The sequence below is a fragment of the Sapajus apella genome, unplaced genomic scaffold, assembly GCF_009761245.1.
Source record: "Sapajus apella isolate SASKATOON/1434 unplaced genomic scaffold, GSC_monkey_1.0 scaffold29, whole genome shotgun sequence".
Classification (NCBI taxonomy): domain Eukaryota; kingdom Metazoa; phylum Chordata; class Mammalia; order Primates; family Cebidae; genus Sapajus; species Sapajus apella.
In genome coordinates, this window is record NW_022436969.1 from 7,886,919 (window position 1) to 7,912,761 (window position 25,843).

Consider the following 25,843-nt stretch of genomic DNA (forward strand, 5'->3'; position numbering starts at 1 on the left):
CTCTCAGTCTAATGAATTAGCTATTTTCCTTGCTTGGTTTTCTATATTATATATGTTATTGTCTGGGTTCCTCCACTGGAATATAAGTTCCAAGAGAGCTGGGAATTCTTTTCTATTCTGTTCACTGCTAAGTCCCCAGCAGCCAGAATGGTACTTTGCACATAACAAGGAATCTTAAAATATTGATGGAACAAACAACTAGGTAAATGTAACACCCACATCGTCCAGTACTCACCCCTCCACCCCCCTAGACTGCTTATTGCACACCACCGCTACTCTCTGAGGGGCTTGTTTGGGGGCTGCAGAAGCTCCTCAGCCTTCCTGAAGGCCAAGCTGTACATGCTGCAGAAGCATGAATGCCTCCACTAACGGCAGTGACTGACATTACCTGCCACTGCACCCTAATCACAGCTCCCTTCACTCCCGGACTCTTTCCCTTCCTGGGATCACCTCCCAAATAAATGACTTACTCTCTATTCCTTTCTCAGGTTTTTTTGGGAACTCAAAAAAGACAACAGACCACTGGCTTCTACTGAAGGTCTTTGAGCAAGCTGGTGATATCTAATCCAAGCTCTGTGCAGCTTCCTATGTCAGGTAGTGCATCGTAAAAGACAGGCTGGAGTGGGGACTGATGGGCGGAGAGTAGGTCAGCTAGGAGACACCTGCCAGGCACCTGCCATGCTCAGGAAGGCGGACTCTGCAAGGCACCTGCCATGCTCTAGGAAGGCGGACTCTGCAAGGCACCTGCCATGCTCTAGGAAGGTGGACTCTGCAAGGCACCTGCCATGCTCTAGGAAGGCGGACTCTGCAAGGCATCCTCCATGCTCTAGGAAGGGAAACTTGGCCTTGGATGTGGCAGTGTGCACAGGAAGTAGGAAGAGAATGAGGGCATAACATTTTCACTAAAATTAATCCAAAAGGGCGGTTACTTGCCTTTTATATCTTCAGCTACTGGATCTTCTGGACTTGCAGTAGAAATAGGAAAAATGGGAATTCCTGTGAAAATAGTTTATTAAAAAATACATAGAATGATTAAAGAGATATTGAAGTAAAACATTAAGTTGTACTAACTAGGAAGGCACTTAGTGAAAAGTAGCATATACAGACGAATTTAAAGAAAGGCAAGATTGCTGTATCTCAAATGTGTTTAGTAACTGAAACCAGACTTGCCAGACATTCCCATTTATATAACGATGAACAGAAATGAATGTTTTGTGCTCACAATAGCTAAGTCTCAGCCTGAGCAGGGATGAGTTTGGCTTCCTTACCATCTTCATTGGTTTATTTTTTTTTTTTCAACATAAACTCAAGGCTTTAAAAAAACGTCTTCTTTCATGTATTTTTCCTGAAATTGTGTTTATGCCATAAAACTACTTCAGGTTTCTTCCTCTTCTTCTTTTCACTAAAAAGGCAGGCCAGGCACGTTAGCTCATGCCTGTAATCCCAGTACTTTGGGAGGCTGAGGCAGGCAGATCACCGAGGTCAGGAGTTCGAGACCAGCCTGACCAACATGGAGAAACCCTATCTCTACTAAAAATACAAAATTAGCTGCATGTGGTGGCACAAGCCTGTAATCCCAGCTACTTGGGAGACTGAGGCAGAATCGCTTGAACCTGGGAGGTGGAGGTTGCAGTGAGCCGAGATCGCACCATTGCACTCCAGCCTGGGCGACAAGAGCAAAACTCTGTCTCAAAAAAAAAAAAAAAAAAAAAAGCAAATATAATTTCTGTTCAGCCTTCTCCCAAGACTCACCGATTCAACATTGACAAAATTCTGATATGGCGTCTCATCAACCAAAGTAGGACAATCTCCACAGAGAAAGTGAGTGCAATTTAAGTAATTACCTAGGCTGGCAGGTGTGAACGAGAACATGTAGTCACCCATTCGTGTGAGCCCACCCCGCATGTCCCCACATAGTTACCCATTTGTGTGAGCCCAGCCCCCATGTCCCCACATAGTTACCCATCCGTGTGAGCCCAGCCCCCATGTCCCCACATAGTCACCCATCTGTGTGAGCCCACCTCCCATGTCCCCACATAGTCACCCCTCCGTGTGAGCCCACCCCGCATGTCCCCACATAGTCACCCATCCGTGTGAGCCCAGCCCCCATGTCCCCACATAGTCACCCATCCGTGTGAGCCCAGCCCCCATGTCCCCACATAGTCACCCATCCATGTGAGCCCAGCCCCCATGTCCCCACATAGTCACCCATCCGTGTGAGCCCACCCCCCATGTCCCCACATAGTCACCCATCCGTGTGAGCCCAGCCTCCATGTCCCCACAACTCAATGTGCTTTTCCTATGATCACTCTGCAGGAGTCAGGAGGGTGGGGCCAGGAAATATCCGACAGAGTGATACAGAGAGAAGGGCTCTTCTTGAGACACTGTTTCTTTATCCTAACCCCAAAGTATCCTTTTCCCACTGCTGCACAACAAACAGAACCAACACTCTTGTCACAGTTTGTGCAGTTGGTTTCACAGATTCTCCTTTTTCATGGTCTACAGCGTTTCTGACAGATATGTATTTGTTTCTCTTGGTGATGCTGACATGTTCACTTAGACACTGCAGTGGGATGGAGGTAGCGGTGCTTATAACTTGGCCCCTTGTACAACAGGAGAGAGGAAACACATCTCCCTGGACTCCTGAAACACAATACACACTATATGTATGCAAACAAATATCTGGAAGCTCATGATATTTCTCCTACATTTAGGAGGAAAAATCATACACATGGATCATTAAGTTGAAATTGAATTTGAATTGTTTGACCTACTGCGATGGCAATTTCTATGGTACAACGTAACACTTTGGAGATAAATAAGACTATAAAATATACTCATATAAAATTTATATTCCAAACTTTCGGAGATAATTTCACATAAATATAACCCACCTGGCCCCATTCTTGTCTTTCCTTCCCTACCTGTCCGCCATGCCTCAGAGGTCAGTGCACAAAAGTCAGCTATGGACCAAAAAGGGTGGCCTCTTGTTCCACAGTGGGTACTTACTCAAGCAAAATGGGAAATTGTAGTATCCAACTGCACACTTCTCACAGTTGTCTCCATGGAAATTCAGCTTGCAATGACAGCGGCCTGAGCCCTGTTCACAGCCATCTGCATGCTCAGGGTCACAGCTGCAGGCTAAGAGAAATCCCAGTTGTCAAAGGATTAGTCCTTCACTGCACTTAACAAAGCAAATATATTCCAACACTTCTCAGGCAGGGTTCCATGCTACTTGATCGTTGGTCTACAGGAATTCTTGAAAGAGCACAGCCTATTTCCCATATCACACCTGATTGATGGTTCTCATGGCCTGAAGCTCATGAGCCATCAGAGATCAGCTGTAAAGAGCATCCACAATGAGAAGATCTCATGGATATCATTTATCACACAGAGCATTGCCCAGCTCACTGAGTCAGGCACAAAGCCTGCACAGACTACAGTCAGAGGGGTATGCCTTAGGTCTGTTGGGTACCACCTTTTCTAGCTATGAAGCAACTGTGAATGTTCACCAAGTGGTCATCAATACACAGTTATGATACAGACACAAGTGTAGAGTGCTTAGACATGGATATATAATCTGTGGACAACAGACCAACCCATAACCCAAATGCTAATTTGAGTGAAATGGCTTACTGAAAACAGCATTTGCAACCAAATATGATTATCAGGCTTGCACTGCAGTAGGACATAGTTGAAGCATAAGAAGTTTGGTGACCTCCCACTTGGGGGCCTCCCTTGACCTGGCAGGTGCACCCTGGACAGGGAAAATACTGTCACAGCTCATCTGAATACAACTCCCATGAAGACCCGGGCGACCTGGCATCCTGGTGTCCTTCGCTTAATTTGTTCTGGATTTATGTGTCCTATTGATCCTGCATACCTAATACCTGCGCCCCTAATACCTCTGTGGACCACTTCAGTGATGAAAAAATTAGAAAGGTGATGAAACAGTGAGGCTCCTAATGAGGTACAATTACATTGTCAATGTCCTGTTTTCCTTTTCCAATGCCTATTTTTTGTAGGCATAAGACAGGGATGGACATACTTTGCAGGATGATATGGAAGAAGAAAGAAAAGTGAAAACACATTTTTTTTTTAACAACTAAGAATACCCTAGAGAGAAATGAATCTGTTTACATATTTCTTGGACTTTAATATTCTCAAATGTTAATGATATGATTAATCATGGAGTGGGCACAGGGCAGACTTCAGGACTGGAACTGCTTTCCAACTGTGACAACCAGACAGCCCAAGCATTGGCCGGGTGTGGTGGCTCACGCCTATAATCCCAAAACTTTGGGAGGCCGGGCAGATCGCAACATCAGGAGATCAAGACCATCCTGGCCTCGTCTCTACTAAAAATACAAAACTTAGCCGGGTGTGGTGGTGTATGCCTGTAGTTCCAGCTACTTGGGAAGTTGAGGCAGGAGAATCACTTGAATCTGGGAGGCAGAGGTTGCAGTGAGTTGAGATTGTGCCACTGCATTCCAGCCTGGCAACAGAGCAAGACTCTGTCTCAAAAAACAAACAAACAAACAAACAAAACACCAAGCATTGAATAGGGTACAGGTTGTACATGTAGGGCAAAGTCTGTAAATCTGACCCAAGATTCACAATTCTACAAGGAAAAACTACAGGCATTCTTCTGTGTAATAGAGGAGTCATGGCACAGTAATGCCAGACAGAAAAGAACTATATCCTGGATCTAGCGGTTAGCAGTTTTGTCACCTAGCCCAAATATATAACTACTCAGACTGTTTCGTTTCTTCATATCTAAAAATGAGGATAACAGTACAATGTCCTATTTTTTGTGATAATTTATTTAGGTAATACCTCGCATATAGCAAGTATTCAACAAATATTAGCTATTTTAAACAATGTGACTATTATTAAATCCTTAGGAACTCATTGCTATGTTGTCTTTTTCTAATTCTGACAAAAATTGAAGTTATTATTATTATATTTTTTTTAAGACAGGGTCTCACTCTGTCACCCAGGCTACAGTGCAGGGGTGAGATCTTGGCTCAGTGCAACTGCCGCCTACCGGGTTCAAGCGATTCTCATGCCTCCACCTCTGGAGTAACTAGGATCATGAGTGAGCACCACCAAGCCCAGCTAATTTTTTTGTATTTAGTAGACACAGTGTTTTTCACCATGTTCGTCATCTTGACCTCATGGCTTCAAGTGATCCTCCCACCTCAGCCTCCCAAAGTCCTGGGATTGCAGGCATGAGCCACAGTCTCCATCCCCAAAATTGAAATTATTAGAGATCACAGAAACATGTCAAAACAACAGAAAATGGAGAAACTAACATGTATCACAGGCCTATTATGTGACAGGCCCAATGTTAAGTATTTTCCTACATGCTTTTGATTGCATTTTATTTAATCTTATGAAATATATTATCATTTCCATTTACATACAAGAAATCTGAAATTGGCAGAGAGACTGTAGAAGTGCCTGAGGTCACATAGCAGGTAGAACTAATACTGTGAAGAGAGAAGGCATGAAGGAAATTATTAACTGATTCAAATTTAGCCTGATGGCTTCACTGAGACAGTACACACAGGCTAAGATACACCAAGTTGAAATTAAACTTACGGATGCAGCCATCGGGGGCATCCGCTGGAACCCCATAAGGGCGGTAATAGCCCTCAGCACACTGTTCACAGTTTACTCCAGCTGTGTTGTGCTAGAAAGAAACAAAATAAACTTAAAAGGAAGCGTTCTGCGAAAGTCAATTCTCCTTATTTTGTGCTATTCACCCAGAGGAATAATTCTGTCATATACAACTGTAATTTTGAAGTCACCAAAAAAAAAAAAAAAAAGCAAAAAAAAAGCATTAATCTTGACCTTGACCAAAATTTACCATAGGATTGGCTTAACCTAGGCTCTGGAATTTTTTTTTATTAGGAGAGGAAAGGAAATATTCCATCAGCTGGACAAGCCCAGGCTTTATCCTTGATCGTGTAAGTAAGAAAAAACTCAAGAGGACTATTCTCATAGCCTCGTTCAGAAGAACTGATGAATGGATAACAAATTGCCTGTAGGTTTAATCCAAGGGTCATGTGTTCATTTACACCTTCTCCAATTTTGGAAGAAATAACATATACAGATCCTTGTCTCTCTCTGTTGTAATTTTATGTGTGCTTTACTCATCAAACCCGTTCTTGAATACTTCTATTTCATGAATGGAAAATGGAGGCATGAGCCTCATACATGGAGCTCATTTTAAAGTACAATACTAGGTAGCTCTTCCCAGTTCACGGTTAATCCTTGTAATTGCCACAAAATTAAATTACCCGACATGCATCATCAGTTTCCAAGAACTATAGATCTAGCTCATTTCTGCCTCTCTTGCTCTAATTTGGCAATAATTAGGAGGACAATGTTCTTTCACTAATGAAAAGAAAAGCAATAAGAAATTAACAAGAACAAAATCACACTTTGACCCACACAAAAGTCTGCACAGAAATAGAGGGGAGAACAAAGACCCATTCTGTACCCTCTCCTGTTTTAGATGATTTTATTAACTACAGATTTTTATTTATTACCACTCCTTTTTCCCATGGGCTAAAATCTGAATTCACTTTAATGTTGAGGTCTAAAACCACATTGGCCACTTCTCTGACTTGAAATTTACATGCATAAACATGGTGGATAAATCAGAAACAGTTGTGGCCTGCCCCACCTTCCCATCCAATGCCAATTAATCCTCAAATCTGTTGTTTGCTACTGTTTCTTACCATAGACAGGGGGCATCAGGTTAACCTTGGCTCCCAAATCTTTTATTGTTGGAGCAGGAAATGAGAAAATGTTGACTGAATTGAACAGCCAGGTTTTCCCCCTCTACTACAAAGTGGTTAGTGAAGTACCTGCTACAGAGAAATTATATTTTTAAGACACAAAGGATAGCAATGAAAGACAGAAAGAGAGCAACAAATTAGAGTACTCTGCAGATGGAATAATGCCTGTCATTTGCCTGGAAATCTCAGTGGTTCTCCAGAACCTGCACACCCTGAGGGCAAGACACACCACTTTGTCCATGGACACCATGGTCCTGGTTGGACCAAGGCCAGGTTGAGACCCAAGGACAGTGGTGACTGTGTATTTCTGTATCAGAGGTGTGGGAGAGGCGATCTTGTTGGGAGGAGTGGGAACTTGAAGTTGCATTTGACCTGACAAAAAGAGTAAAACCCCAGCTGCCCAAGCTAAAGAGGCTGCCGATGGAATCTCTGCGGCAGCAAGCCCGACTCCTCCCCACCTTAGTTAGTCCATCCCTCCCACCCAGGGAGGCTTTCTATGGAATGCTCCCCTACAACTAGGCCCTTCTCTGATCAGCTTTAGGTCTGAATTCCTTCAAGTAGAACGTTTTCCAGGTGCTTTTCCCCCTTCAAGCAAACCCTCCAATTCTCTGCCTCTCTGTCTTTCTCTCAATTCCTTGACCACTCTGTTGCTGGCTTCCATTTCTGTGAATCTCAAGCACGTAGAGACTCTGGGGTGGCCCGTTGACCAGCCAGCCTCTCTCTGGAGGATTTTCCTTACTTAGGCCTATAAAGCCCCACATGATATGGCCTTTGTCACCCTTACTCAACCCCCTACTCACTCCCCTCCAGCCACACTGGCCTCCTTGCTCCCCCATATGACCTTCGGTCCTACCCATCCCTCTGCCTGGAATGATCTCCCTGGACAGATGCCTGGCTCTTTTCTCACTTCATTCTGTCTTTAATCAAATGGCAGTTCTCAGGGAACTTCCCACTCTATTTAAAGTTTCTCATACCCCAAACCAACAATTAAAAGAGAAAACCCAAGACATAAAATGAAGTCAGTACCATGTGAGACTATAGCTACCTTGGTTAATTCCTTGCCCTGCACAATAATGATCTGGTTCTCTTATACCCTGACTACATGAAAAGCTCCTAAGCTAGCATGCCTAAAAGGTTCCCACTCCATGTCACCAGCCCAGAGATGATGGCAAAAATTCCACCATTCTCCTGTTATCAGCACTGCATAGAAAAGGTGGGAAACAGGGCTCGGTGCAGTGGCTTATGCCTGTAATCCCAGAACTTCTAGAGGACCAGGTGGGAGGATCACTTGAAGCCAGGAGTTTGAGACCAGCCTAGGCAACCTAGTGAGATCCCACCTACAAAAAAAAAATACAAAAATTAGTCAAGCATGGTGGCCTGTGCCTGTAGTCCTAGCTACTCAGGTGGCTGAGGTGAGAGTATCGCTTGAGCCCAGGAGTTCAAGCCTGCAGTGAGCTATGACTGTGCCACTGCACCGCAGCCCAGGCAGCAGAGCAAGACGCTGTCTCTAAAAAAGAAAAAAAAGAACTTTAAAGTCAGTCTGTCAATCTTTATAAAAAATCCTTTTGGAATTCTGATCATCATTGCACTGAACTGTATAGATTGGTTTCAGAAAAATGTTACTTTTATAATATTAAGTCGGAAGCACATTATGCCTCTCTATGTAGGTCTTCTTTTAAAAATGTCAATAACATTTTATGAGTTTAAAAACAAAAATTAGCTGGGCATGATGGTGTGCACCTTTAGTTCCAGCTACTCAGGAGACTGAGGTGGGAGGGTCGCCTGAACCTGGGAGGTCGAGGCAGCAGTGAGCTATGATCAAGCCACTGCACTCCAGCCTGGGCAACAGGGCAAGACCTTGTCTCTAAATAAATAAATAAATAAATAAAATTCTATGGGTTTAACTATAGGCCCACAATTAATTTCTTCAATCCGTTGCCTCTTGAAGCACCTCTGAATCAATCCAACATCACAACTGTGTCCTCCTTCATGTATGTTTTTGCTTTCTGTCCTTCCGGAATCTCTTGAAATTCCTGGTCTGTCTCTTTCCTATTCTTCATACTATGATGTATTCTGGAAGGGGGGAGTGTTTGCTTTTTAAACATCTTCTCTGGCATTTAGTGGAATTTGTTGAAGGAGGGAACATGGCCATATGTGCTCCATCTGCTTCTTGATCCCATCTCTTAGCTTTTCGTGGTGTATGTACATGAGAAAAATAAACAGTTTGGGGCCAGGCACAGTGGCTGACTCCTGTAATCCCAGCACTTTGGGAGGCAGAGGCAGGTGGATCACTTGAGGCCAGGAGTTCATGACCAGCCTGGCTAACGTGGCAAAACCCTATCTCTACTAAAAAAAAAAAAAAATTAGCCGAGCATGGTGGTGCATGCCCATAATCCCAGCTACTGGGGAGGCTGAGGTATGAGAATTGCTTGAGCCCAGGAGGCAGAGATTGCAGTGAGCTGGGATCATGCCACTGCACTCCAGCCTGGGTAACAAAGTAAGACTCTATACAAGCTAGAAGGAAGGAAGGAAGGGAGGAAGGAAGGAAGGAAGGAGGGAAGGAGGGAAGGAGGGAAGGAGGGAAGGAGGGAAGGCGGGAGGGAGGGAGGGAGGAAGGGAGGGAGGGAGGGATTTTTCTAGCTGGAATTCAGTATTTGTTTACAGGTTTTTTTTCTTTTGCCATAAAGCTTATAAGTGAAAAAAACTACAAGTGCAAAATTCTTAATTGTGCATCCACCGAGCCAGGACAAATGCATACATCTGTGAAACCCAATTCCTTTTCTAGACATAAAACAACATCATTACCCCGCAAAGTTCCCCTTTCCCCTTCCCAGTAATCCCCATCACCAACTCTCAGAGTCAACCACAGTTCTGACTTTCTCCACTACTACTTTTACGTGTTTCAGAATTTCATTTAAAGGGCCCTGATACTTTTATGTGGCTTTTTTTTTTTTTTAGTTATTATTCACTCAGCGTAATGTTTTTAAGATTCTTGCATGTTGTTGCATGAATCAGTAGTTTCTTCCTCTCTGTTGCTCCACAGAATCCCATTCTCTAGTTATGCCTGAGTTTCTTCATCCATTCTACTATTGCTGCTTACCTGGGCTATTTTTAGTTGAGACTCTTTGCATAAAGCTGCTATAACCTTTTGAAAACAAACATTTCCATTTCTTATGGATAAATGCCTATGAATGGAAATTGTGAGTCATGGAGTAGGTATATGTTTAGTTTTATCTTTTTTGAATGGCCATTTTCTCATTCTGCATTGCTATCAACAATGCGGGAATAGGCGTGGTTATTCCACATCCTCACCAAAATTTGTTGTTAGCAATTTTAATAATAGCCATCCTTTAAAGCTGAGGAAAAATAGCCATCCTGGGGAGTACGTAGTGGTATGTCATTGTAATTTTAATTTGCATTTCTCTGATGACAAATAATGTTATGTCTTTGATGTACATTTATTGGCCATTAATATATCTACTTTTGTCAAGTAGCTATTCAAATAATTTAAAGTATTGTTTTGAGTTGTCTTTTTATAACTGAGCTGTGGAAGTTCTTTATATATCCCGGATACCAACCACTTGTCACATTTATGTTTTGTGAATATTTTCTGTCTGTGACTTGCCTATTCATTTTCTTAATAGCATGTTTTGAGAAGAAGTTTTAAATTTTGATAAAATCTAAACTGTCAGTTTTTCATGGTTATTGCTTTTTGTGATGTAAGAAAACTTAATACAGCCTCTAATCACAAATATATAATTCTATATCAATTTAATTTTTGTGTATGACTTGAGGTAAGGGTCAGGTTTTTTTGGGTTTTTTTTTTTTTTTGGTATAAGTATCCAGTTATCTGAGAACCATTTGCTTAGCAATCCTCCCACTGGATTGCTCTGGTGTTTTTATCAAAAATCAAATGTCAGGCCAGGTGCAGTGTCTCATGCTCATAATCCTAACACTATGGGAGGCCAAGGCAAGGGGATTGCTTGAGGGCAGGAGTTCAAGACCAGCCTGGGCAATGTAGCAAGATCCTATCTCTAAAAAATTTAAAAAAAAAAAAAGTGTTTAAATTAGGCATGATAGTACGTGCCTGTAGTCCTAGCTAATTGGGAAGCTGAGGCAGAAGGACTGATTGAGCCCAGGAGTCTGAAGCTGCAATGAACTATGATCACAACACTGCACTCCATCTTGGGTTACAGAATAAGACCCTATCTCTGAGAAAAAAAAAAAAAAAAGAAAGAAAAAGTCAAATATCTTTGTAAGCGTGGGTCTGTTTTTGCACTCTCCACTCTGCTACATGGATCTTTTTCTATCCTTATGTCAATATCACACTACAGCGTTTCCATTACTGTAGCTTTATAGTTAGTATTGAAGTAAGATAATAGAAGCCCCCCAGCTTTATTCTGCTTTTTTAAGACAACTTTGGATAGTCTAGGACATTTACATATCCACATAGATTTTAGAATCCACTTGGCAACTTCTATCCAAAAACCTGCATTAAATAAATTTGAGGAGATCAACTTGGGGAGAATTAACATGTTAACAATATTGAGTCTTCCAATCCATAAGCATGTTATACCTTCATGTTTATTTAGGTCTTTCCAGATTTCTCTCAGCAGTTATTTTCGTTTTAGTATAAAAATCTTGCATGTCTTTTGTTAAATGTATTCCTAAGTATTTCAGGTTATTTGACAATATTTTAAATTAAATGTTTACATTTTTCTATTGTTTGCTGCTAGCATATAAAATACAATTAATTTTTATGTTATCCTTGTATCCTGCAATCTTACCAAATGCATTTATTAGTTCTGGTAGTTGTTTTGTATATTCCTTGGGATTTTCTATATAAAACATCATATCATCTGAAAATAGACATAATTTTACTTCTTCCTTTCCAATCTAAGTGTCTCATTTCTTTTTCTTGCCTTATTGCAATGGTTAGGATCACCAGGGCATTGCTTAACAGAAATGGCGATTGCCTTGTTCCCAGTATTTCCAAGAAAAAAGTTCAATATTTTACCACTAATAGGGTGTTAGGTGTAGGGTTTTCATAAATGCCCTTTATCAGATTACAGAAATTCACTTCTATTCCTAGCTTGCTAAAAGTTTTCATTATAAAATAGGTATCAATTTTGTTTAATGGTATTTCACAATTGTTCTCCTTTATTCTGTTAATATGATAAATTACACAGATTGATTTTTGAATGTTTAATCAACCTATTTTTCTGGGATAAATCTTACTCTTTATAATGTATTATATTTATTATATGTTGCTGGATTTGTTTTTCATATTTTTGAGTCTATGATCTTTATAACAGATGTTGATCAATTATTTTCTTTTACATGGTGTTTCCCAAGTTTTGGTATTAAGGTTATGCTGGCCTCATCAAACAAGTTGAGAAGTGCTCTCCCCTCTGTTTTCTAAAAGAACTTGTATACGATTAATGTTGTTTCATCCTTAAATGTTTAGTAGAATTCACCAGTAAAACCATCTGGGCCTGGAATTTTCTTTGTCAGAAAATTTTCATAATGAATTTAATTTCTTTCACAGATATTGGGGCTATTCAGACATTCTACTTCATCTTGTATCAGTTTTAGTAAGTTACAGTTTTCAAGAATGTGTCCATTTAATCTAGGTTGTCAATTCTGTGTTCACAGTATTATTTTATTTTCCTTTTAACATCTATAGCCTGTAGCTACTGTAGTAACACACCACTTTTCTATATGATGTTGCTAATTTGTAATCTGTCTTTTTTCTTGATCACAATAATTGGGAGTTTATTTATTTTGATGACCTTTTCAAAAGCCAGCTTTTGGCTTTATTGATTTTCTCTATTGTTTACCTCTTTTCTCTTTTGTTGAATTCTTTTCTCTTTGTTAAATTTTGCTGAATGTATTGTTTTCTTTCTTCTATTTACTTTGGGCTTACTTTGGTCTTTTTTACCAGCTTCTTAAGGTAGAAAGAACCTTTGGATATTGATTTTAGCCTTTTTCCTAACATAAGCTTAGAGCTGTGAATTTCCCTTTAAGCACTACTTAGTTGCATCCAACAAATTTTGATGTGTAATGTTTTCATTATTATCTAATTTGAAATATTTTCTAATTTCCCTTCTAACTTCTTTGACCATGGTTTATTTAGAAGTGTCTTATTTCAAATGTTAGTATTTTCCTAGTTATCTTATTCCTGTGAATTTCTAATTTAATTCTACTTTGGCCAGAGAACATGCTATATATGACTTCAATCATTTTCAATGGAATGAGATTGCATTATTGTCAGACTTGTATAATAGTCTCTCTTGGTGAATGCTTCATATGCACATGAAATGAATATATAATTTTCAGTTGTCAGGTGTACTGTTCTATAAGTATTGATTAAAGTAAAGTGTATGATAGTGTTGCTCAGATCACATGTCTTTGCCGATTTTTGGTCTAGTTTTATAAATTGCCAATAGGATGGTATTTAAATCTCCAACTATGATCATAGAATTGTCTATTTTTCCCTCTAATTCTGTCAAATTGTGCTTCATGTATTCTAAAGCTCTATTATTAGATGCAAACACACTTATGGTTACTATGTCTCCCTGATGAATTTACTCTTTTAGCATTATGAAATGTCTCTATTTATTTGTGTTAATGCTTTTGTCTTAAAGGCTATTTTACCTGATATTAGTATTTTTACTCTATTCTTTTAATGTTTATTGTTTACATAGTATATTTTTTTCCATTCATTTACTTTCAACCTGTCTTTATAGTTAAAGGTAAGCCCTTGTAAACACTATAGTTGAGTCCTTAGTTTTTTATTCATTCTTATTGCTTCTGCCTTTGAATTGGAATGTTTAGTCCATTAATATTTAATGTATTTTTGATATAGCTGGATTTAGGTCCACCACTATTTGTATCTATTTTCTGCTTGCCACTTCCTTTTGTGTCTGGGATGTGTGCGCGCGTGTGTGTGGTTTTGTGTGTGTGTGCGCACACGCACGTGCAGGTGCATGAATTTGATCCCCTGTTCCTCCTTTAACTCTTTTTTGGATTATTTGAATGTTTTTAAAATTACATTTAAATGTATCTATGGGCTTTTTAGCTGTATCTCTTTGCATTATCTTGTCAGCAGTTGTTTTAGGGACTACAATGTATATCCTTCGTGTCTCACAGTAGAATTAGAGTCAATATTGTATTATTTTATGAAAATTATAGAAACTTTGAGTTCCTATATGTCCTCCTTATTCTTTATGCTATTGTTGCATATGTATCATATTTAAGGGCATTTTATAAATTCCATGAGACAATGTCATAAATTTTGTTGTAAGCAGCCCTAGATATTCTAATTTTTCCACCTATATTGAAGTATTATTGAACAAAAATTTTTTTATTTTCCTTTTCCATTATTTATTCTCTCTTCTAAAACACAAGTAGGGTTGAGTAAAAGAAAATAATTGCAGATCATTGTATTACCATAAAAGGGCAGAGATTTGGAAATAAAGAGGGGTTGGGAAGGTAGGTAGTTTTCTAAAATTCTTTTCTTTTAAAAAATTTCAACTTTAATTTTAGATTCAGGGGATACGTGTGCAGATTTGTTACTTGGATATATTGCATGATGCTCAGTTTTGGTGTATGACTGCTCCTGTCACCCAGTTATTGAGCACAGTACTCAATGGGTAGTTTTCCAACCTTTGCTCCCCTCCTTCCTTCTCCTCTCTAGTAGCCCCCAGTGTCTATTGTTGCCTCCTTTATGTCCACTGTCCACGAGTCCCCAGTGTTTAACTCCCACTTATAGGTGAGAACATGCGGCATTTGGTTTTCTGGTTTTTCATTAATTTGTATAGGATAATGACCTCCAGCTGTATCCATGCTGCTGCAAAGATATGATTTTATTTTTTTTTCATCTCTGTGTAATATTTCATGGTACATATGTACCACATTTTCTTTATCAAATTCACCACTGATAGGCATCAAGATTGATTCCATGTCTTTGTTATTGTAAATAATGCTCCAATGAACATATGCGTGCATGTGTCTTTTTGGTGTAATAATTTATTTCTTTTGGATATATGCCAGGTAATAGGGTTACTGAGTTGAATCGTAGTTTTAAGTTCTTTGAGAATGCTCCAAACTGCTTTCCACAGTGGCTAAAATAATTTACATTCCCACCATCAATGTATCGGTATTCTCTTTTCCCTGCAACCTGGCCAGCATCTGTTGTTGCTTGACTTTTTAATAATAGCCATTCTAGTTGGTGGGAGATGATATCTTATTGTGGTTTTGATGTGCATTTCTGTGATGATTAGTGATATGGAGCATTTTTTCGTATGTTTGTTGGCCACTTGTATGTCTTCTGCTACAAAGTGTCTGTTCATGTCTTTTGGCCATTTTTTAATGGAGCTATTTGTTTTTTGCTTGCTGAATGGTTTAAGTTCCTTATAGATTCTGAATATCAGACCTTTGTCCAATGCACGGTTTGCAAATATTTTCTCCCATTCGGTAGGCTGTCTGTTTACTCTGTTGATAGTTTCTTTTGCAGTATAGAAGCTCCTTAGTTTAATTAGGTCCCATATGTCAATTTTTGGTTTTGATGAAATTGCTTTTGAGGACTTAGTCATAAATTATTTCCCAAGGCCAATGTCCAGAATGGTGTTTCCTAGGTTTTTCTTCTAGGATGCTTATAGTTTGAGGTCTTGCCTTTAAATCTTTAGTTGATGTTGAGTTAACTTTTGTATAATATATGGTGAAAAGTAGGGGTTCAGTTTCATTTTTCTGCACATGGACAGCCAGCTATCTCAGCACCATTTATTAAATAGGAATTCCTTTCCTCGCTGGGTGCAGTGGCTCATGCCTATAATCCCAGCACTTTGGGAGGCTGAGGTGAGTGGATCACCTGGGGTCAGAAGTTTGAGACCAACCTGGCCAACATGGTGAAACCCTGTCTCTACTACTAATAATAAATTAGCCAGGTGTGGTGGCACACACCTGTAATCCCCGCTACTCGAGAGGCTGAGGCAGGAGAATCACTGAAACCTGGGAGGCGGAGGTTGCATTGAGCCGTGATGGCACCACTGCACTCCAGCCTGAGTGGCAGAGCAAGACTCCATCTCAAAAACAGTCCTTTCCTCTTTGCTTATTTTTTTCAACTTTGTTGAAGATCAGATGGCTGTAGGTGTGTGACTTTATTTTTGAGTTCTGTATTCTGCATAGTTTGAAGTCAGGTAATGTTATGCCTTTGGCTTTGTTCTTTTTGCCTAGGGTTGCTTTGGCTATTTGGGCTCTTTTTTTGGTTTCATCTGAATTTTAGAATAGTTTTTTATAGTTTTGTCAAAAATGACATAGAAATGGTGTTGAATCTGTAGATTGCTTTGTGTCATTGCAATGATACTAATTCTCGAAATACATGAGCATGGAATGTTTTTTCATTTGTTTTTGTCATCTATTATTTCTTTCGGCAGTATTTGTAGCTGTCTTTGCAGAGATATTTCACCTCCTTGGTTAGCTGTATTTCTAGATTTGGGGTATTTTTATTGTTTGTTTTTTGCAGTTATTGTAAATGGGACTGTGTTCTTGATTTGGCTCTCAACTTGAACATTACTGGTGTGTAGAAATGCTACTAATTTTTGTACATGATTCGTATCCTGAAACTTTACTGAAGTTGTTTATCAGTTCCAGGAGCCTTCTGGCAGAGTTCTTAAATGTTCTAAGTATAGAATCATATGATAACAAAGAGAGATAGTTTGACTTTTTCTTTTCATATTTGAATGTCTTTATATCTTTCTCTCACCTGATTGCTCTGGCTAGGACTTCGAAGAATTTTTTTTTTTTTTTTTTTTTGAGATAGTCTCATTCTGTTACCCAAGCTGGAGTACAGTAGTGCAATCTCAGCTCACTGCAACCTCTGTCTCCCAGGATCAAGTGATTCTCATGCCTCAGCCTCCCAATTATCTGGGATTACAGTTATGCATCACCACGCCCACCTAATTTTTGTATTTTTTGGTAAAAACAGGGTTTTGCCAGGGTGGCCAGGCTGGTCTTGAAATCCTGACCTCAGGTGATCCGCCCACCTTGGCCTCCCAAAGTGCTGGGATTACAGGCGTGAGCCACTGTGCCTACCCAAGAATTTGCTTTTAAATAGTACTTTATATTTGCCCAGTCATTTAACATACTCTTCCTTTTTTCCTAAAGATCTGAGTTTCCATCTGGTATTACCTCTCTTTAACCTAAAGAACTTCCTTTAGCATATCTTGTAGTGTAGGTCTCTTAGGCAATACATTCTCTTAGTTTTATTTTTATCTACCAGACATTTTGCTTTTTCCTTCTTTTTTTTGAGACTTGCTCTGTTGCCAGGCTGGAGTGCAGTGGTGCAATCTCTGCTCACTGCAACTTCTGACTTCCTAGTTCAAGCGATTCTCCTGCCTCAGCCTCCCAAATAACTGGGATTACAGGCACATGCCACCATGCCCAGCTAATTTTTGTATTTTTTAGTAGAGACAGGGTTCCACCATGTTGGCCACGATGGTCTCGATCTCCGACCTCGTGATCCGCTTCCTGCTTATTTTTATTCTTCAGTGCTTTCAGAACATGTTCTTTGTGGTTTTGTTGTTTATTAGTCTTTTGTATTTTGCTCATAATTTATCATATGAACCCGCAAAATATGACCCATTCTGAAAAGAAAAGACAATCAATGGAGACCAGCCTTCTGTGGAAGGGCTGGGTCCTGCAGCAGCTACTAAAGCATAACAGAAGCAGAATTCTTTCCTTGTCCTTTGTTTATCAATATAATATAAAAGTTAATTATGCTGCTAAAATGTGCATTCAAAAATTATTAAAATTGTAAATTTTGTCTATTTCACCACCATAAAAATTTTAAAGTTAATTATGATACCTAAATATCTAACTTAGTAAAAGGCATTTTAAGTTGGAAAACAAATGCAGTATACCCAAACAAGAGTTCAGCAATTTTTTTGAGTTCAATAATTTCATTTTATACACACACACACACACACACACACACACACACACACACACACACACACATATATTTCTGCAGAGCCACCATGGAAAAGAAAAGGCTAGATTGATGGTTTTCCGGAATTGCAAAGTTCAAAGCATAGTAACACTGAGAGACTGATGAAGAATAACAAAGTATTCTAAAGACACACTGAAGGGGCTTGACCTTTCATCTGGAGAAAGGATTCTACCTACACATTCTAGTCCAGTGCTTCTGCAACTTAATATCCACACAAATCACTTGAAGGTCTTGGAATGCTTAGCCTTATCCTGGTATTTCTCACTTACACATGAAACCTTGTGATTTGTAATAAACCTATGACTTATATTTTACTTATATTTTAATTATCTGCAATAACAGATGATATAAAAGTATGGAGGGGAGACAAGTGAAGAATGGTGGCTCTCTCTATGGGTATGTAGCCCTGGTTTCATATTAATCGGCATCTCATGTGAAGAATGCCTCTTCAGTGGTAACATTAACAAAACATCTAAAAGAACATAAGAAAGAATGACAATATAGACCATATTCATAGACATTTGACAGGACTCTTAATGAATATCTCAATGAAGACATACCCTCCTCTGCCATACACTCCCTTAACTAAATTCCAGTGAAACCAATTGTCCTACAGAAGGGATGAAAAATTAATGTTTCATATTTGATGTCTATGAAAGACATCATTAATTGATCATGATGCATTTCCTCACTGAGTCTCAACTCAGAATCTGTCTGAAAACAGGATGTCGGGTCAGCACTAACATTGATAACTAATTGCCCTCCTATCTTAGAACTTTTCTATCACAAGATGGATAGCAGCCAGGGATAACAGCCAGGAATCCTCCTCTCCATTTAGGCAAAGATCTAAATGGAGAAACTGATCAAAGAGGTGTGGGTAGACATACCTCAGTCCATTTTCCCTACAATCCCTAAATTATATCCTGCTAACAAGGCCTTGTATGAACAAAAGTGGAGAAATGGTCTCAGAAAACACTTTCAATTGCCTGTCACTTTCTTGACATCTCTTCAGGAGCAGAGCTTACCAAATATTCACTCCTCATGACAACACATCCACATTGGTTTAAATAGTGCCTCACCTGACAGTTAATGCAGACCCCTCCACCAGCATAGATGCCCTGGGTATTCAAGCTTGCCCGCTGCTGCTCAACATCTGGATCATAGTAACAGTCGCTAGTATGGCCATGGCAGTTGCATGCTGAAAAAAAGCATACTAGTCAATATTATCATCATTACTATCAGATGCTTAGTAAATAGTATTACTGCTAATTGAGCTACGAAAAAGTCTATTCTGGAACACCCAGGACACTCTTAGTGAAAAAATTTTAGGCACTTTTACACAGACAGAGGGCTATACTAAGATACAATTTAGAGCTCCTTTCATTTGATATTCAATGAGAGAAGTTCCTCTTTAAAAAAAAACTACTCGGGGCCGGGCACAATGACTAACGCCTGTAATTCCAGCACTTTGGGAGGCCAAGGCTGGGGCAGGGGGAGATCAAGAGGTCAGGAGTTTGAGACCAACCTGGCCAATATGGGGGAAACCCATCTCTACTAAAAATTCAAAAATTAGCCAGGCATTGTGGTGAACACCTGTAGTTGCAGCTATTTGGGAGGCTGAGGCAGAAGAATCACTTGAACCCAGGAGGCAGAGGTTGCAGTGAGCCCAGATCATGCCACTGCACTCCAGCCTGGGTGACAGAGCAAGACTCTGTCTCAAAAAAAAAAAAAAAAAACTACTTGGGAGGCTGAGGCAGGAGAATCCTTGAAAACGTGAGGCAGAGGTTGAAGTAAGCCAAGATCATGCCACTGCACTTCAGTCTGGGCGACAGAGGGAGACTCCATTTCCACCCCCCACCTCCCACGTCCCCCCACCAAAAAAAAGGTATATAATCAAAACAAAGGAAGATACATTGAAATGCAGGAGCACTGCCCAAGGCAACTCGGAAGCGTGCCCTGGGCACAGCTATCCTCATTTTAGTTCAAGTAAACTTTTGTGTGTGTGTGTGTGTGTGTGACAGACTTGCTGTCACCCAGGCTGCAGTGTAGTGGCATGATCTTGGCTCACTGCCACTTCTGCCTCCTGGGTTCAACCCACCTCAGCCTCCTGAGTAGCTGGGACTACAGGCACCAGCCACCATGCCTGATTAACTTTTGTATTTTTAGTAGAGATGAGGTTTTGCCATGTTAGCCAGACCGGTCTTGAACTCCTAACATCAAGTGACCCGCCTGCCTCAGCCTCCCAAAGTACTGGAATTACAAGTGTGAGCCACCGTGCCCGCAGTTAAGTAAACTTTTTAAAATTGTATTTTGTGTCACAGCTTCTTCCTTTAGGTCAACGACCTGAATAATATATTTATTTTATTTTATTTTATTTACTTTTGCAACGGGGTCTCACTGTCACCCAGATGGAGTGTAGTGGTGTGGTCATGGCTCACTGCAGTCTCAACTGCCTGAGCTCTAGTAATCCTCCTATCTCAGTCTCCCAAGTAGCTGGGACTACAGACACATGCCACCATGATCAGTCAATGTTTAATTATTTGTAAAGACAAGGTCTCACTGTGTTGTCCAGGCTGATCTCAAACTCCTGGGCTCAAGCGATCCTCCTGCCTTGGCCACCCAAAGTGTGATTGCAGGCATGAGCCACCGTGCCCAACAATATATTTATTTTAGTTGGCATTTTTCTATTTAATTGCAATTAAACACTAACATTATTTATTACTGTGAAAGACCAATATGTAGCTCTAATTTTTCCCTTAACAACTAATGTATTTAAAGAGCATTAATTCAATTAATCAATTAATTAATTCAGCATTAATTTTTTGTATAATCTTTGTTTTACTGTGTCTTTATTTCACCAGCATGTTTTACACATAAAAAATTCAATAAAATAAAATTTCAGTCAAAAAAATATACATCAAAATGCCAGTTAAACTTAATGCACAAAGAGTATTATTACTACCACTGTTACTACTACTAACAATAGTAATTGAGCTCTTAACGCACTGTGAAAAGTGTTTTACATGAATTATCTCATTTCATCTGCACAATAACACTCTAAAGTAGGTACCATTATCCCTATAGCCCAGGTTGCAAAGCTGAGGCTTAGAGAGGTTAAGGAATATGCCGATTGTTACATAGCTCACAAGTAGGAGAGGCAAAATTCTGACCTTTGTTTGACTGCAGAACCTATGCTCAGCCAATACTCTAAATCTTTCATTTCAACACTCTATGGTAATCAACTGGGAATAAGCTTAATGTTTAATTGTAGGGGAATGGCTAAGCAAGCAACACTACATTTGCTTGACTCTAAGTTCTATGACAGCCTGGGCTGTGTTTTGTTTGCAACAGAGCACAGTTCTCAGCACACAGTGGGTACTCAACAAACACTTGTCAGATTGAAACCAAACTCTGTACCATCAAAAATGATGCCGAAACATTTTTAATGATTAGGAAAATATGGGGAAATATCTAAAAACATCAAGTAAAAAATTAGGATATAAAATTATGTAGATGATATAATTGAGTATTTAAAGTATGTGCAAATATACTAAATATCTAACAAAATATTAATAGTAGCTCTCTGCTATGGTCTGAATGCTTGTGACCCACCCAAATTCATAGTTGAAACCTAATCACCAGTTATTAGGAGATGGCCCTCTGGGAGGTGATAAATGCCCTTATAAAAGAGGCCCAGAGAGCTGCCTTGCCCCTTCCACCATGTAAGGACACAGCAAGAAAGTGGCATCTATGAACCAGAAAGAAGGCCCTTACCAGACACTGAATTTGCTGGTGCTGTGATCCTGGATTTGCCACCCTGCAGAACTTTGAGCTATTGTTTATAAGGTACCCACATGTTACAGCAGCTGAACAGACTAAGATACTCTGTTGGGGTAGTTCAATTCTTGGTGATTTTACTTTATATATATATATATTTTTAATTTCCAGGTTATCTACATATACCAAATAGTATATGATATTTCCAAAATTACAAAGTATAATTTAAAACTCATTTGGGATTTTCATCAATGTCAAGATGAAAAGATTTAACATGAGTAAAATTCTTTATTCTTTCTTAGGCAGACCATCTATTCATTATATTCCAATTAGATCAAAATTTCTAAGTCTTGTTAGTAATTTGTATGGTTTAATCAATTTCCCAGGTGAAGGAAGATTTAATTAGATATTACACAAATTACCCTATAACTTGTAAAACAGGCTAAATGCTTTTTTATCTTCATTTTCTCTATGGTGCCAAGATTTTTAAAATTCAAGGCATTTATATTTACTACATCAGTCACTTCTTAAGTCTGTTTATTTTGAATCGCATATTTCAAATGGAATTTAGAAAACACCTAATAAATGGATCCTGATAGGTCTGACTTCCATGTACTATTTTTGTAACTTTTAACCATTTGATACATTTTAAAAGGATAAAAACGTATTAAAGGAGATATAAATTTTTTTCACATGTGTTGGAGTAAAGCATGTTATTTACAAAGAGTTCCATTACTCTGGAAAACTAGTCAAGTAGCTGTTGACTAGCTTTTTTTTTTTTTTTTGAATTCCAATACTGGAATTCATGTAATAACAGTTATCCAATCAAAAATATCCTAAATCAGTGTTTGAAAGCAGCAGAAGAAACAACCCCTGATTATTTTTATGATATCTTTCTCTCTCTGGTCCCCTCATCTGGGGTGAGGAACAGGGAAGTCATTGAGAAGGAACCAATCAGCTGTGACTATAAAGTGAGACGGCCATCTGAGTAACATCTGGGACTCAAAAATGTGCCAGAGCATTTGCCTGAGGTGGCTGCAAGACCTTCCCAGAACTTTATCGTCTCTGAAACCTCCCCTGGAAGACCACTGGAAACATCTTTTACGTAAGTTTACTGGCCATAAGAGATCATCAGTCCTATCTCTTAACAGTGACAAAAAATAATTTGTCAAAAAGTATAAAGTCCTATAATCCCCGCACTTTGGGAGGCCAAGACAGGCAAATCACAAGAGGCCAGGAGTTCAACACCAGCCTGGCCAACATGGTGAAACCCCATCTCTACTAAAAATACAAACAAAATTGGCTGGGCATGGTGGCAGGTGCCCATAATCCCAGCTACTGGGGAGGCTGAGGCAGGAAAACTGCTTGAACCCAGCGGGTGGAGGTTGTAGTGAATGAAATGTTTTCTGCAACAAGAATAAATATGTAGCTTCCCAAGAAGATTGATTTAGAAGAAAATCTATAGTTGGATGTCATAAGGTTTGTTTGTTAAAAATAACAGTTGTCGGCCAGGTACAGTGGCTCAAGCCTGTAATTCCAGCACTTTGGGAGGCAGAGGCAAGCCGATCACGAGGTCAGGAGTTTGAGACTAGCTTGACCAACATGGAGAAACCTGTTGACCAGCCTGGGCAACAAGAGCAAAAACTCTTTCTCAAAAAATAAAATAAAATAAAAAATAAGTTGTCTTCAGCTGGGCGCGGTGGCTCACGCCTGTAATCCCAGCACTTTGGGAGGCCGAGGCGGGTGGATCACGAGGTCAAGAGATCAAGACCATCCTGGTCAACATGGTGAAACCCCATCTCTATAAAACTACAAAAAATTAGCTGGGCATGGTGGCATGTGCCTGTAATCCTAGCTACTCAGGAGGCTGAGGCAGGAGAATTGCCTGAACCCAGGAGGCGGAGGTTGCGGTGAGCCGAGATCCCGCCATCGCACTCCAGCCTGGGTAACAAGAGTGAAACTCCGTCTCAAAAGAAAAAAAAAAAAAAAAAAAAAAAAAGATGTTGTCTTTTTTTTTTTTTTTTTTTTCCAGACAGGAATTTATTCTTTCACCCAGGCAGGATCAGAGCTCACTGTAACCTCGAACTCTTGGGCTCAAGCCATCCTCCCACCTCCGCCTCCCAAGTAGCTAGAGGAAAGGCGTGCACCACCACCTCTGGCTATATTCTGCACTGTTTGTAGACAGAGCCTCACTATGTTGCCCAGGCTGGTCTCTAACTCCTGGCCTCAAGCAATCCTCCCACCTTCTCCTCCCAAAGTGCTGGCAGCCACCGCATCAGGCCTAAAAAAAAATAGCTCTTTTCTTACTTTATGTCACACTGTTAAAAGGAGTCTCCCATCTTTCCTTCTTCCTTCTCTGTCCCCTCCAACCTCCTCAATCCTACCACATTACACTCCCCAGCCCTCCATGCTCCTTCAGTACTCCCAGCTCCTCTTTAGACTCAATCTTGCCATCTGCTCTGAACTTTGGTCCTCAAAACAGTTGATTCCTCCCCAGTATCACATCCTATGAAATGGAGAAGGGGTTAAAATTTGACAGTGGCTGCATCATATTTATGACTGCTAAAAAGAGAGGCCAACATATTAAAGCACTGAGCCCATCATGCCTGGTCGTCATCATGACTATTCTTTTTCTTCTCATATGCACATCTAAATTCAGAGGAGGGCACTTTTCCTTCCAGTCTGTGAGTTTTTCTTACAATAGACAGACCTGAGCTCCTAAGACTGACATGACCCCAGCCTCTTCACTAGCGTGGGGAAAACAGCCTCCGCCCCCAGGGAGAGGGGGAGAAGGCCACATGTGGCCCCGCCCCAGCCCCACACCCACCTTCACACTCGTGGCTCTGCTCCCACGCAGCGGGCCGCCAGCGCCTCTGATTGTACCCCGAGCAGCAGCGATCACACGTCTCCCCACAGGTGTGATGCTGGCATTCACACCGAAACCTGGGCATGTGGGCGAAGTGCATCTTAGTTATTGAAAAGTTTTGATGAGGATCAGTTGATCTATATTTGCAAAACTGACACACAAGTCATCACGGTCATCCCTGGCGCCGTTCATTGAGGAATTAGGAGAACACAACACTTTGCAAGTATTATTTCAAGCCTCCCATATCCTGCTTATTGTCTCCATTTTACAGATGGTGAGACTAAGATTCAGAGGTTATTAAGATACCTGCCAAAGGTCAGGCAGTGATAAATGGAGAGCCAGACTTCTGACTTGAGCCTGACTCTGGGGCCCCAGCTCTGTCTTCTCTACCCCACTGTTACCATAAATGAGCACATGAGCACTCAAGTGCTGAGTTTACTGAGATGTGTTAAGTATCACACCTGCACAAAGATCTGGAGTCCTGCGAACAAGATCTGCTCAAGTTTCTTACTCTCAACCTGTGGTCATGCACAGAGATTTACCCAATTCAAGAGCCAGCTGCTAATAAGATCCCAGAAGGCTCTGCTTCCAGAGGCTGCACCAGCTCCATTACGGGGCCAAAAGCTGAGACCACTCAGCAAGGCAAAGGGTTAAAAATCTCAGTTCAAAGGGGTGTACATCTGCCTTCACATTCCAAGTTAAAATGAAATTGTTTCAGCCTTGGCTTTGGATTGGAACTCCAAGCTTTGAGCTCCCTCCTTCCATGCTTGAAAACCATTCAAAACCATTGTCCAGCCCCAGGGTGATTCTGTCCTGCACATCTGTCCAGGAGGGGCAGGAGTCATTCCTCTCTGTCGGCCTTGCCTCTCACCTAAGGGCGTGCCACCACCCCAAAGAAGATTCGATGGATGAGCCCCCTGAAGCCTCAGAACTATCTTTTTGGCAACTGCTGGGGGGGAGCTGGAGTGTAGCCAGGCAGGGCCTGGTGGCAGTGAGGGAGGGGGCTGGGGAGGAGGAGGGGGAGTGGAGGGGTTTGAGGAGGGAATCCTGCTGCAGCTGGGCATGCTGGAGAGCACCAAGCAGGCTGGAGGTCTGAGCGAGTGGAAAGAGCTGCTGGATCTGGAAGAGTGGGAGCCAGGAGGGGGCCGGAGGGCATGAAGGGGTGGGGAGATGGCCTGAAGCACGTGGAGCATGAGCCAGGCGAGGCCCAGGGCCTGAGGTAAGGTGCGCCAGAAAAGAACCTGCCCAAAAGTTCCGGTTGCCCGTGGCAGGCCTCCGAGCTGCGGCGTGGTTGTTTTCCTAGGGGCGTGCGTCCTGGCGCATGGTAGGCTTCTAATTCCCGGCTGGGTTGGTCCAGGAAGCTGGGTGCGTGGGGAAGCA

General features: G+C 40.7%; 1 protein-coding gene across 3 annotated transcripts in view; it reads right to left on the reverse strand.

The window, feature by feature from the left end:
• The window catches only part of LAMA3 (laminin subunit alpha 3), a 262,162-nt gene that overhangs the window by 173,366 nt on the left and 62,953 nt on the right, over nucleotides 1-25,843 (reverse strand). For all 3 annotated transcript variants that reach the window (XM_032293185.1, XM_032293183.1, XM_032293184.1), the window contains exons 7-11: nucleotides 24,425-24,540; nucleotides 18,900-19,018; nucleotides 5,605-5,695; nucleotides 3,010-3,141; nucleotides 934-996 (exon numbers count right to left, since the gene is read on the reverse strand). In XM_032293185.1, coding sequence (XP_032149076.1) covers nucleotides 934-996; nucleotides 3,010-3,141; nucleotides 5,605-5,695; nucleotides 18,900-19,018; nucleotides 24,425-24,540 — 521 coding nt within the window. The remainder of the gene's footprint in view (nucleotides 1-933; nucleotides 997-3,009; nucleotides 3,142-5,604; nucleotides 5,696-18,899; nucleotides 19,019-24,424; nucleotides 24,541-25,843) is intronic.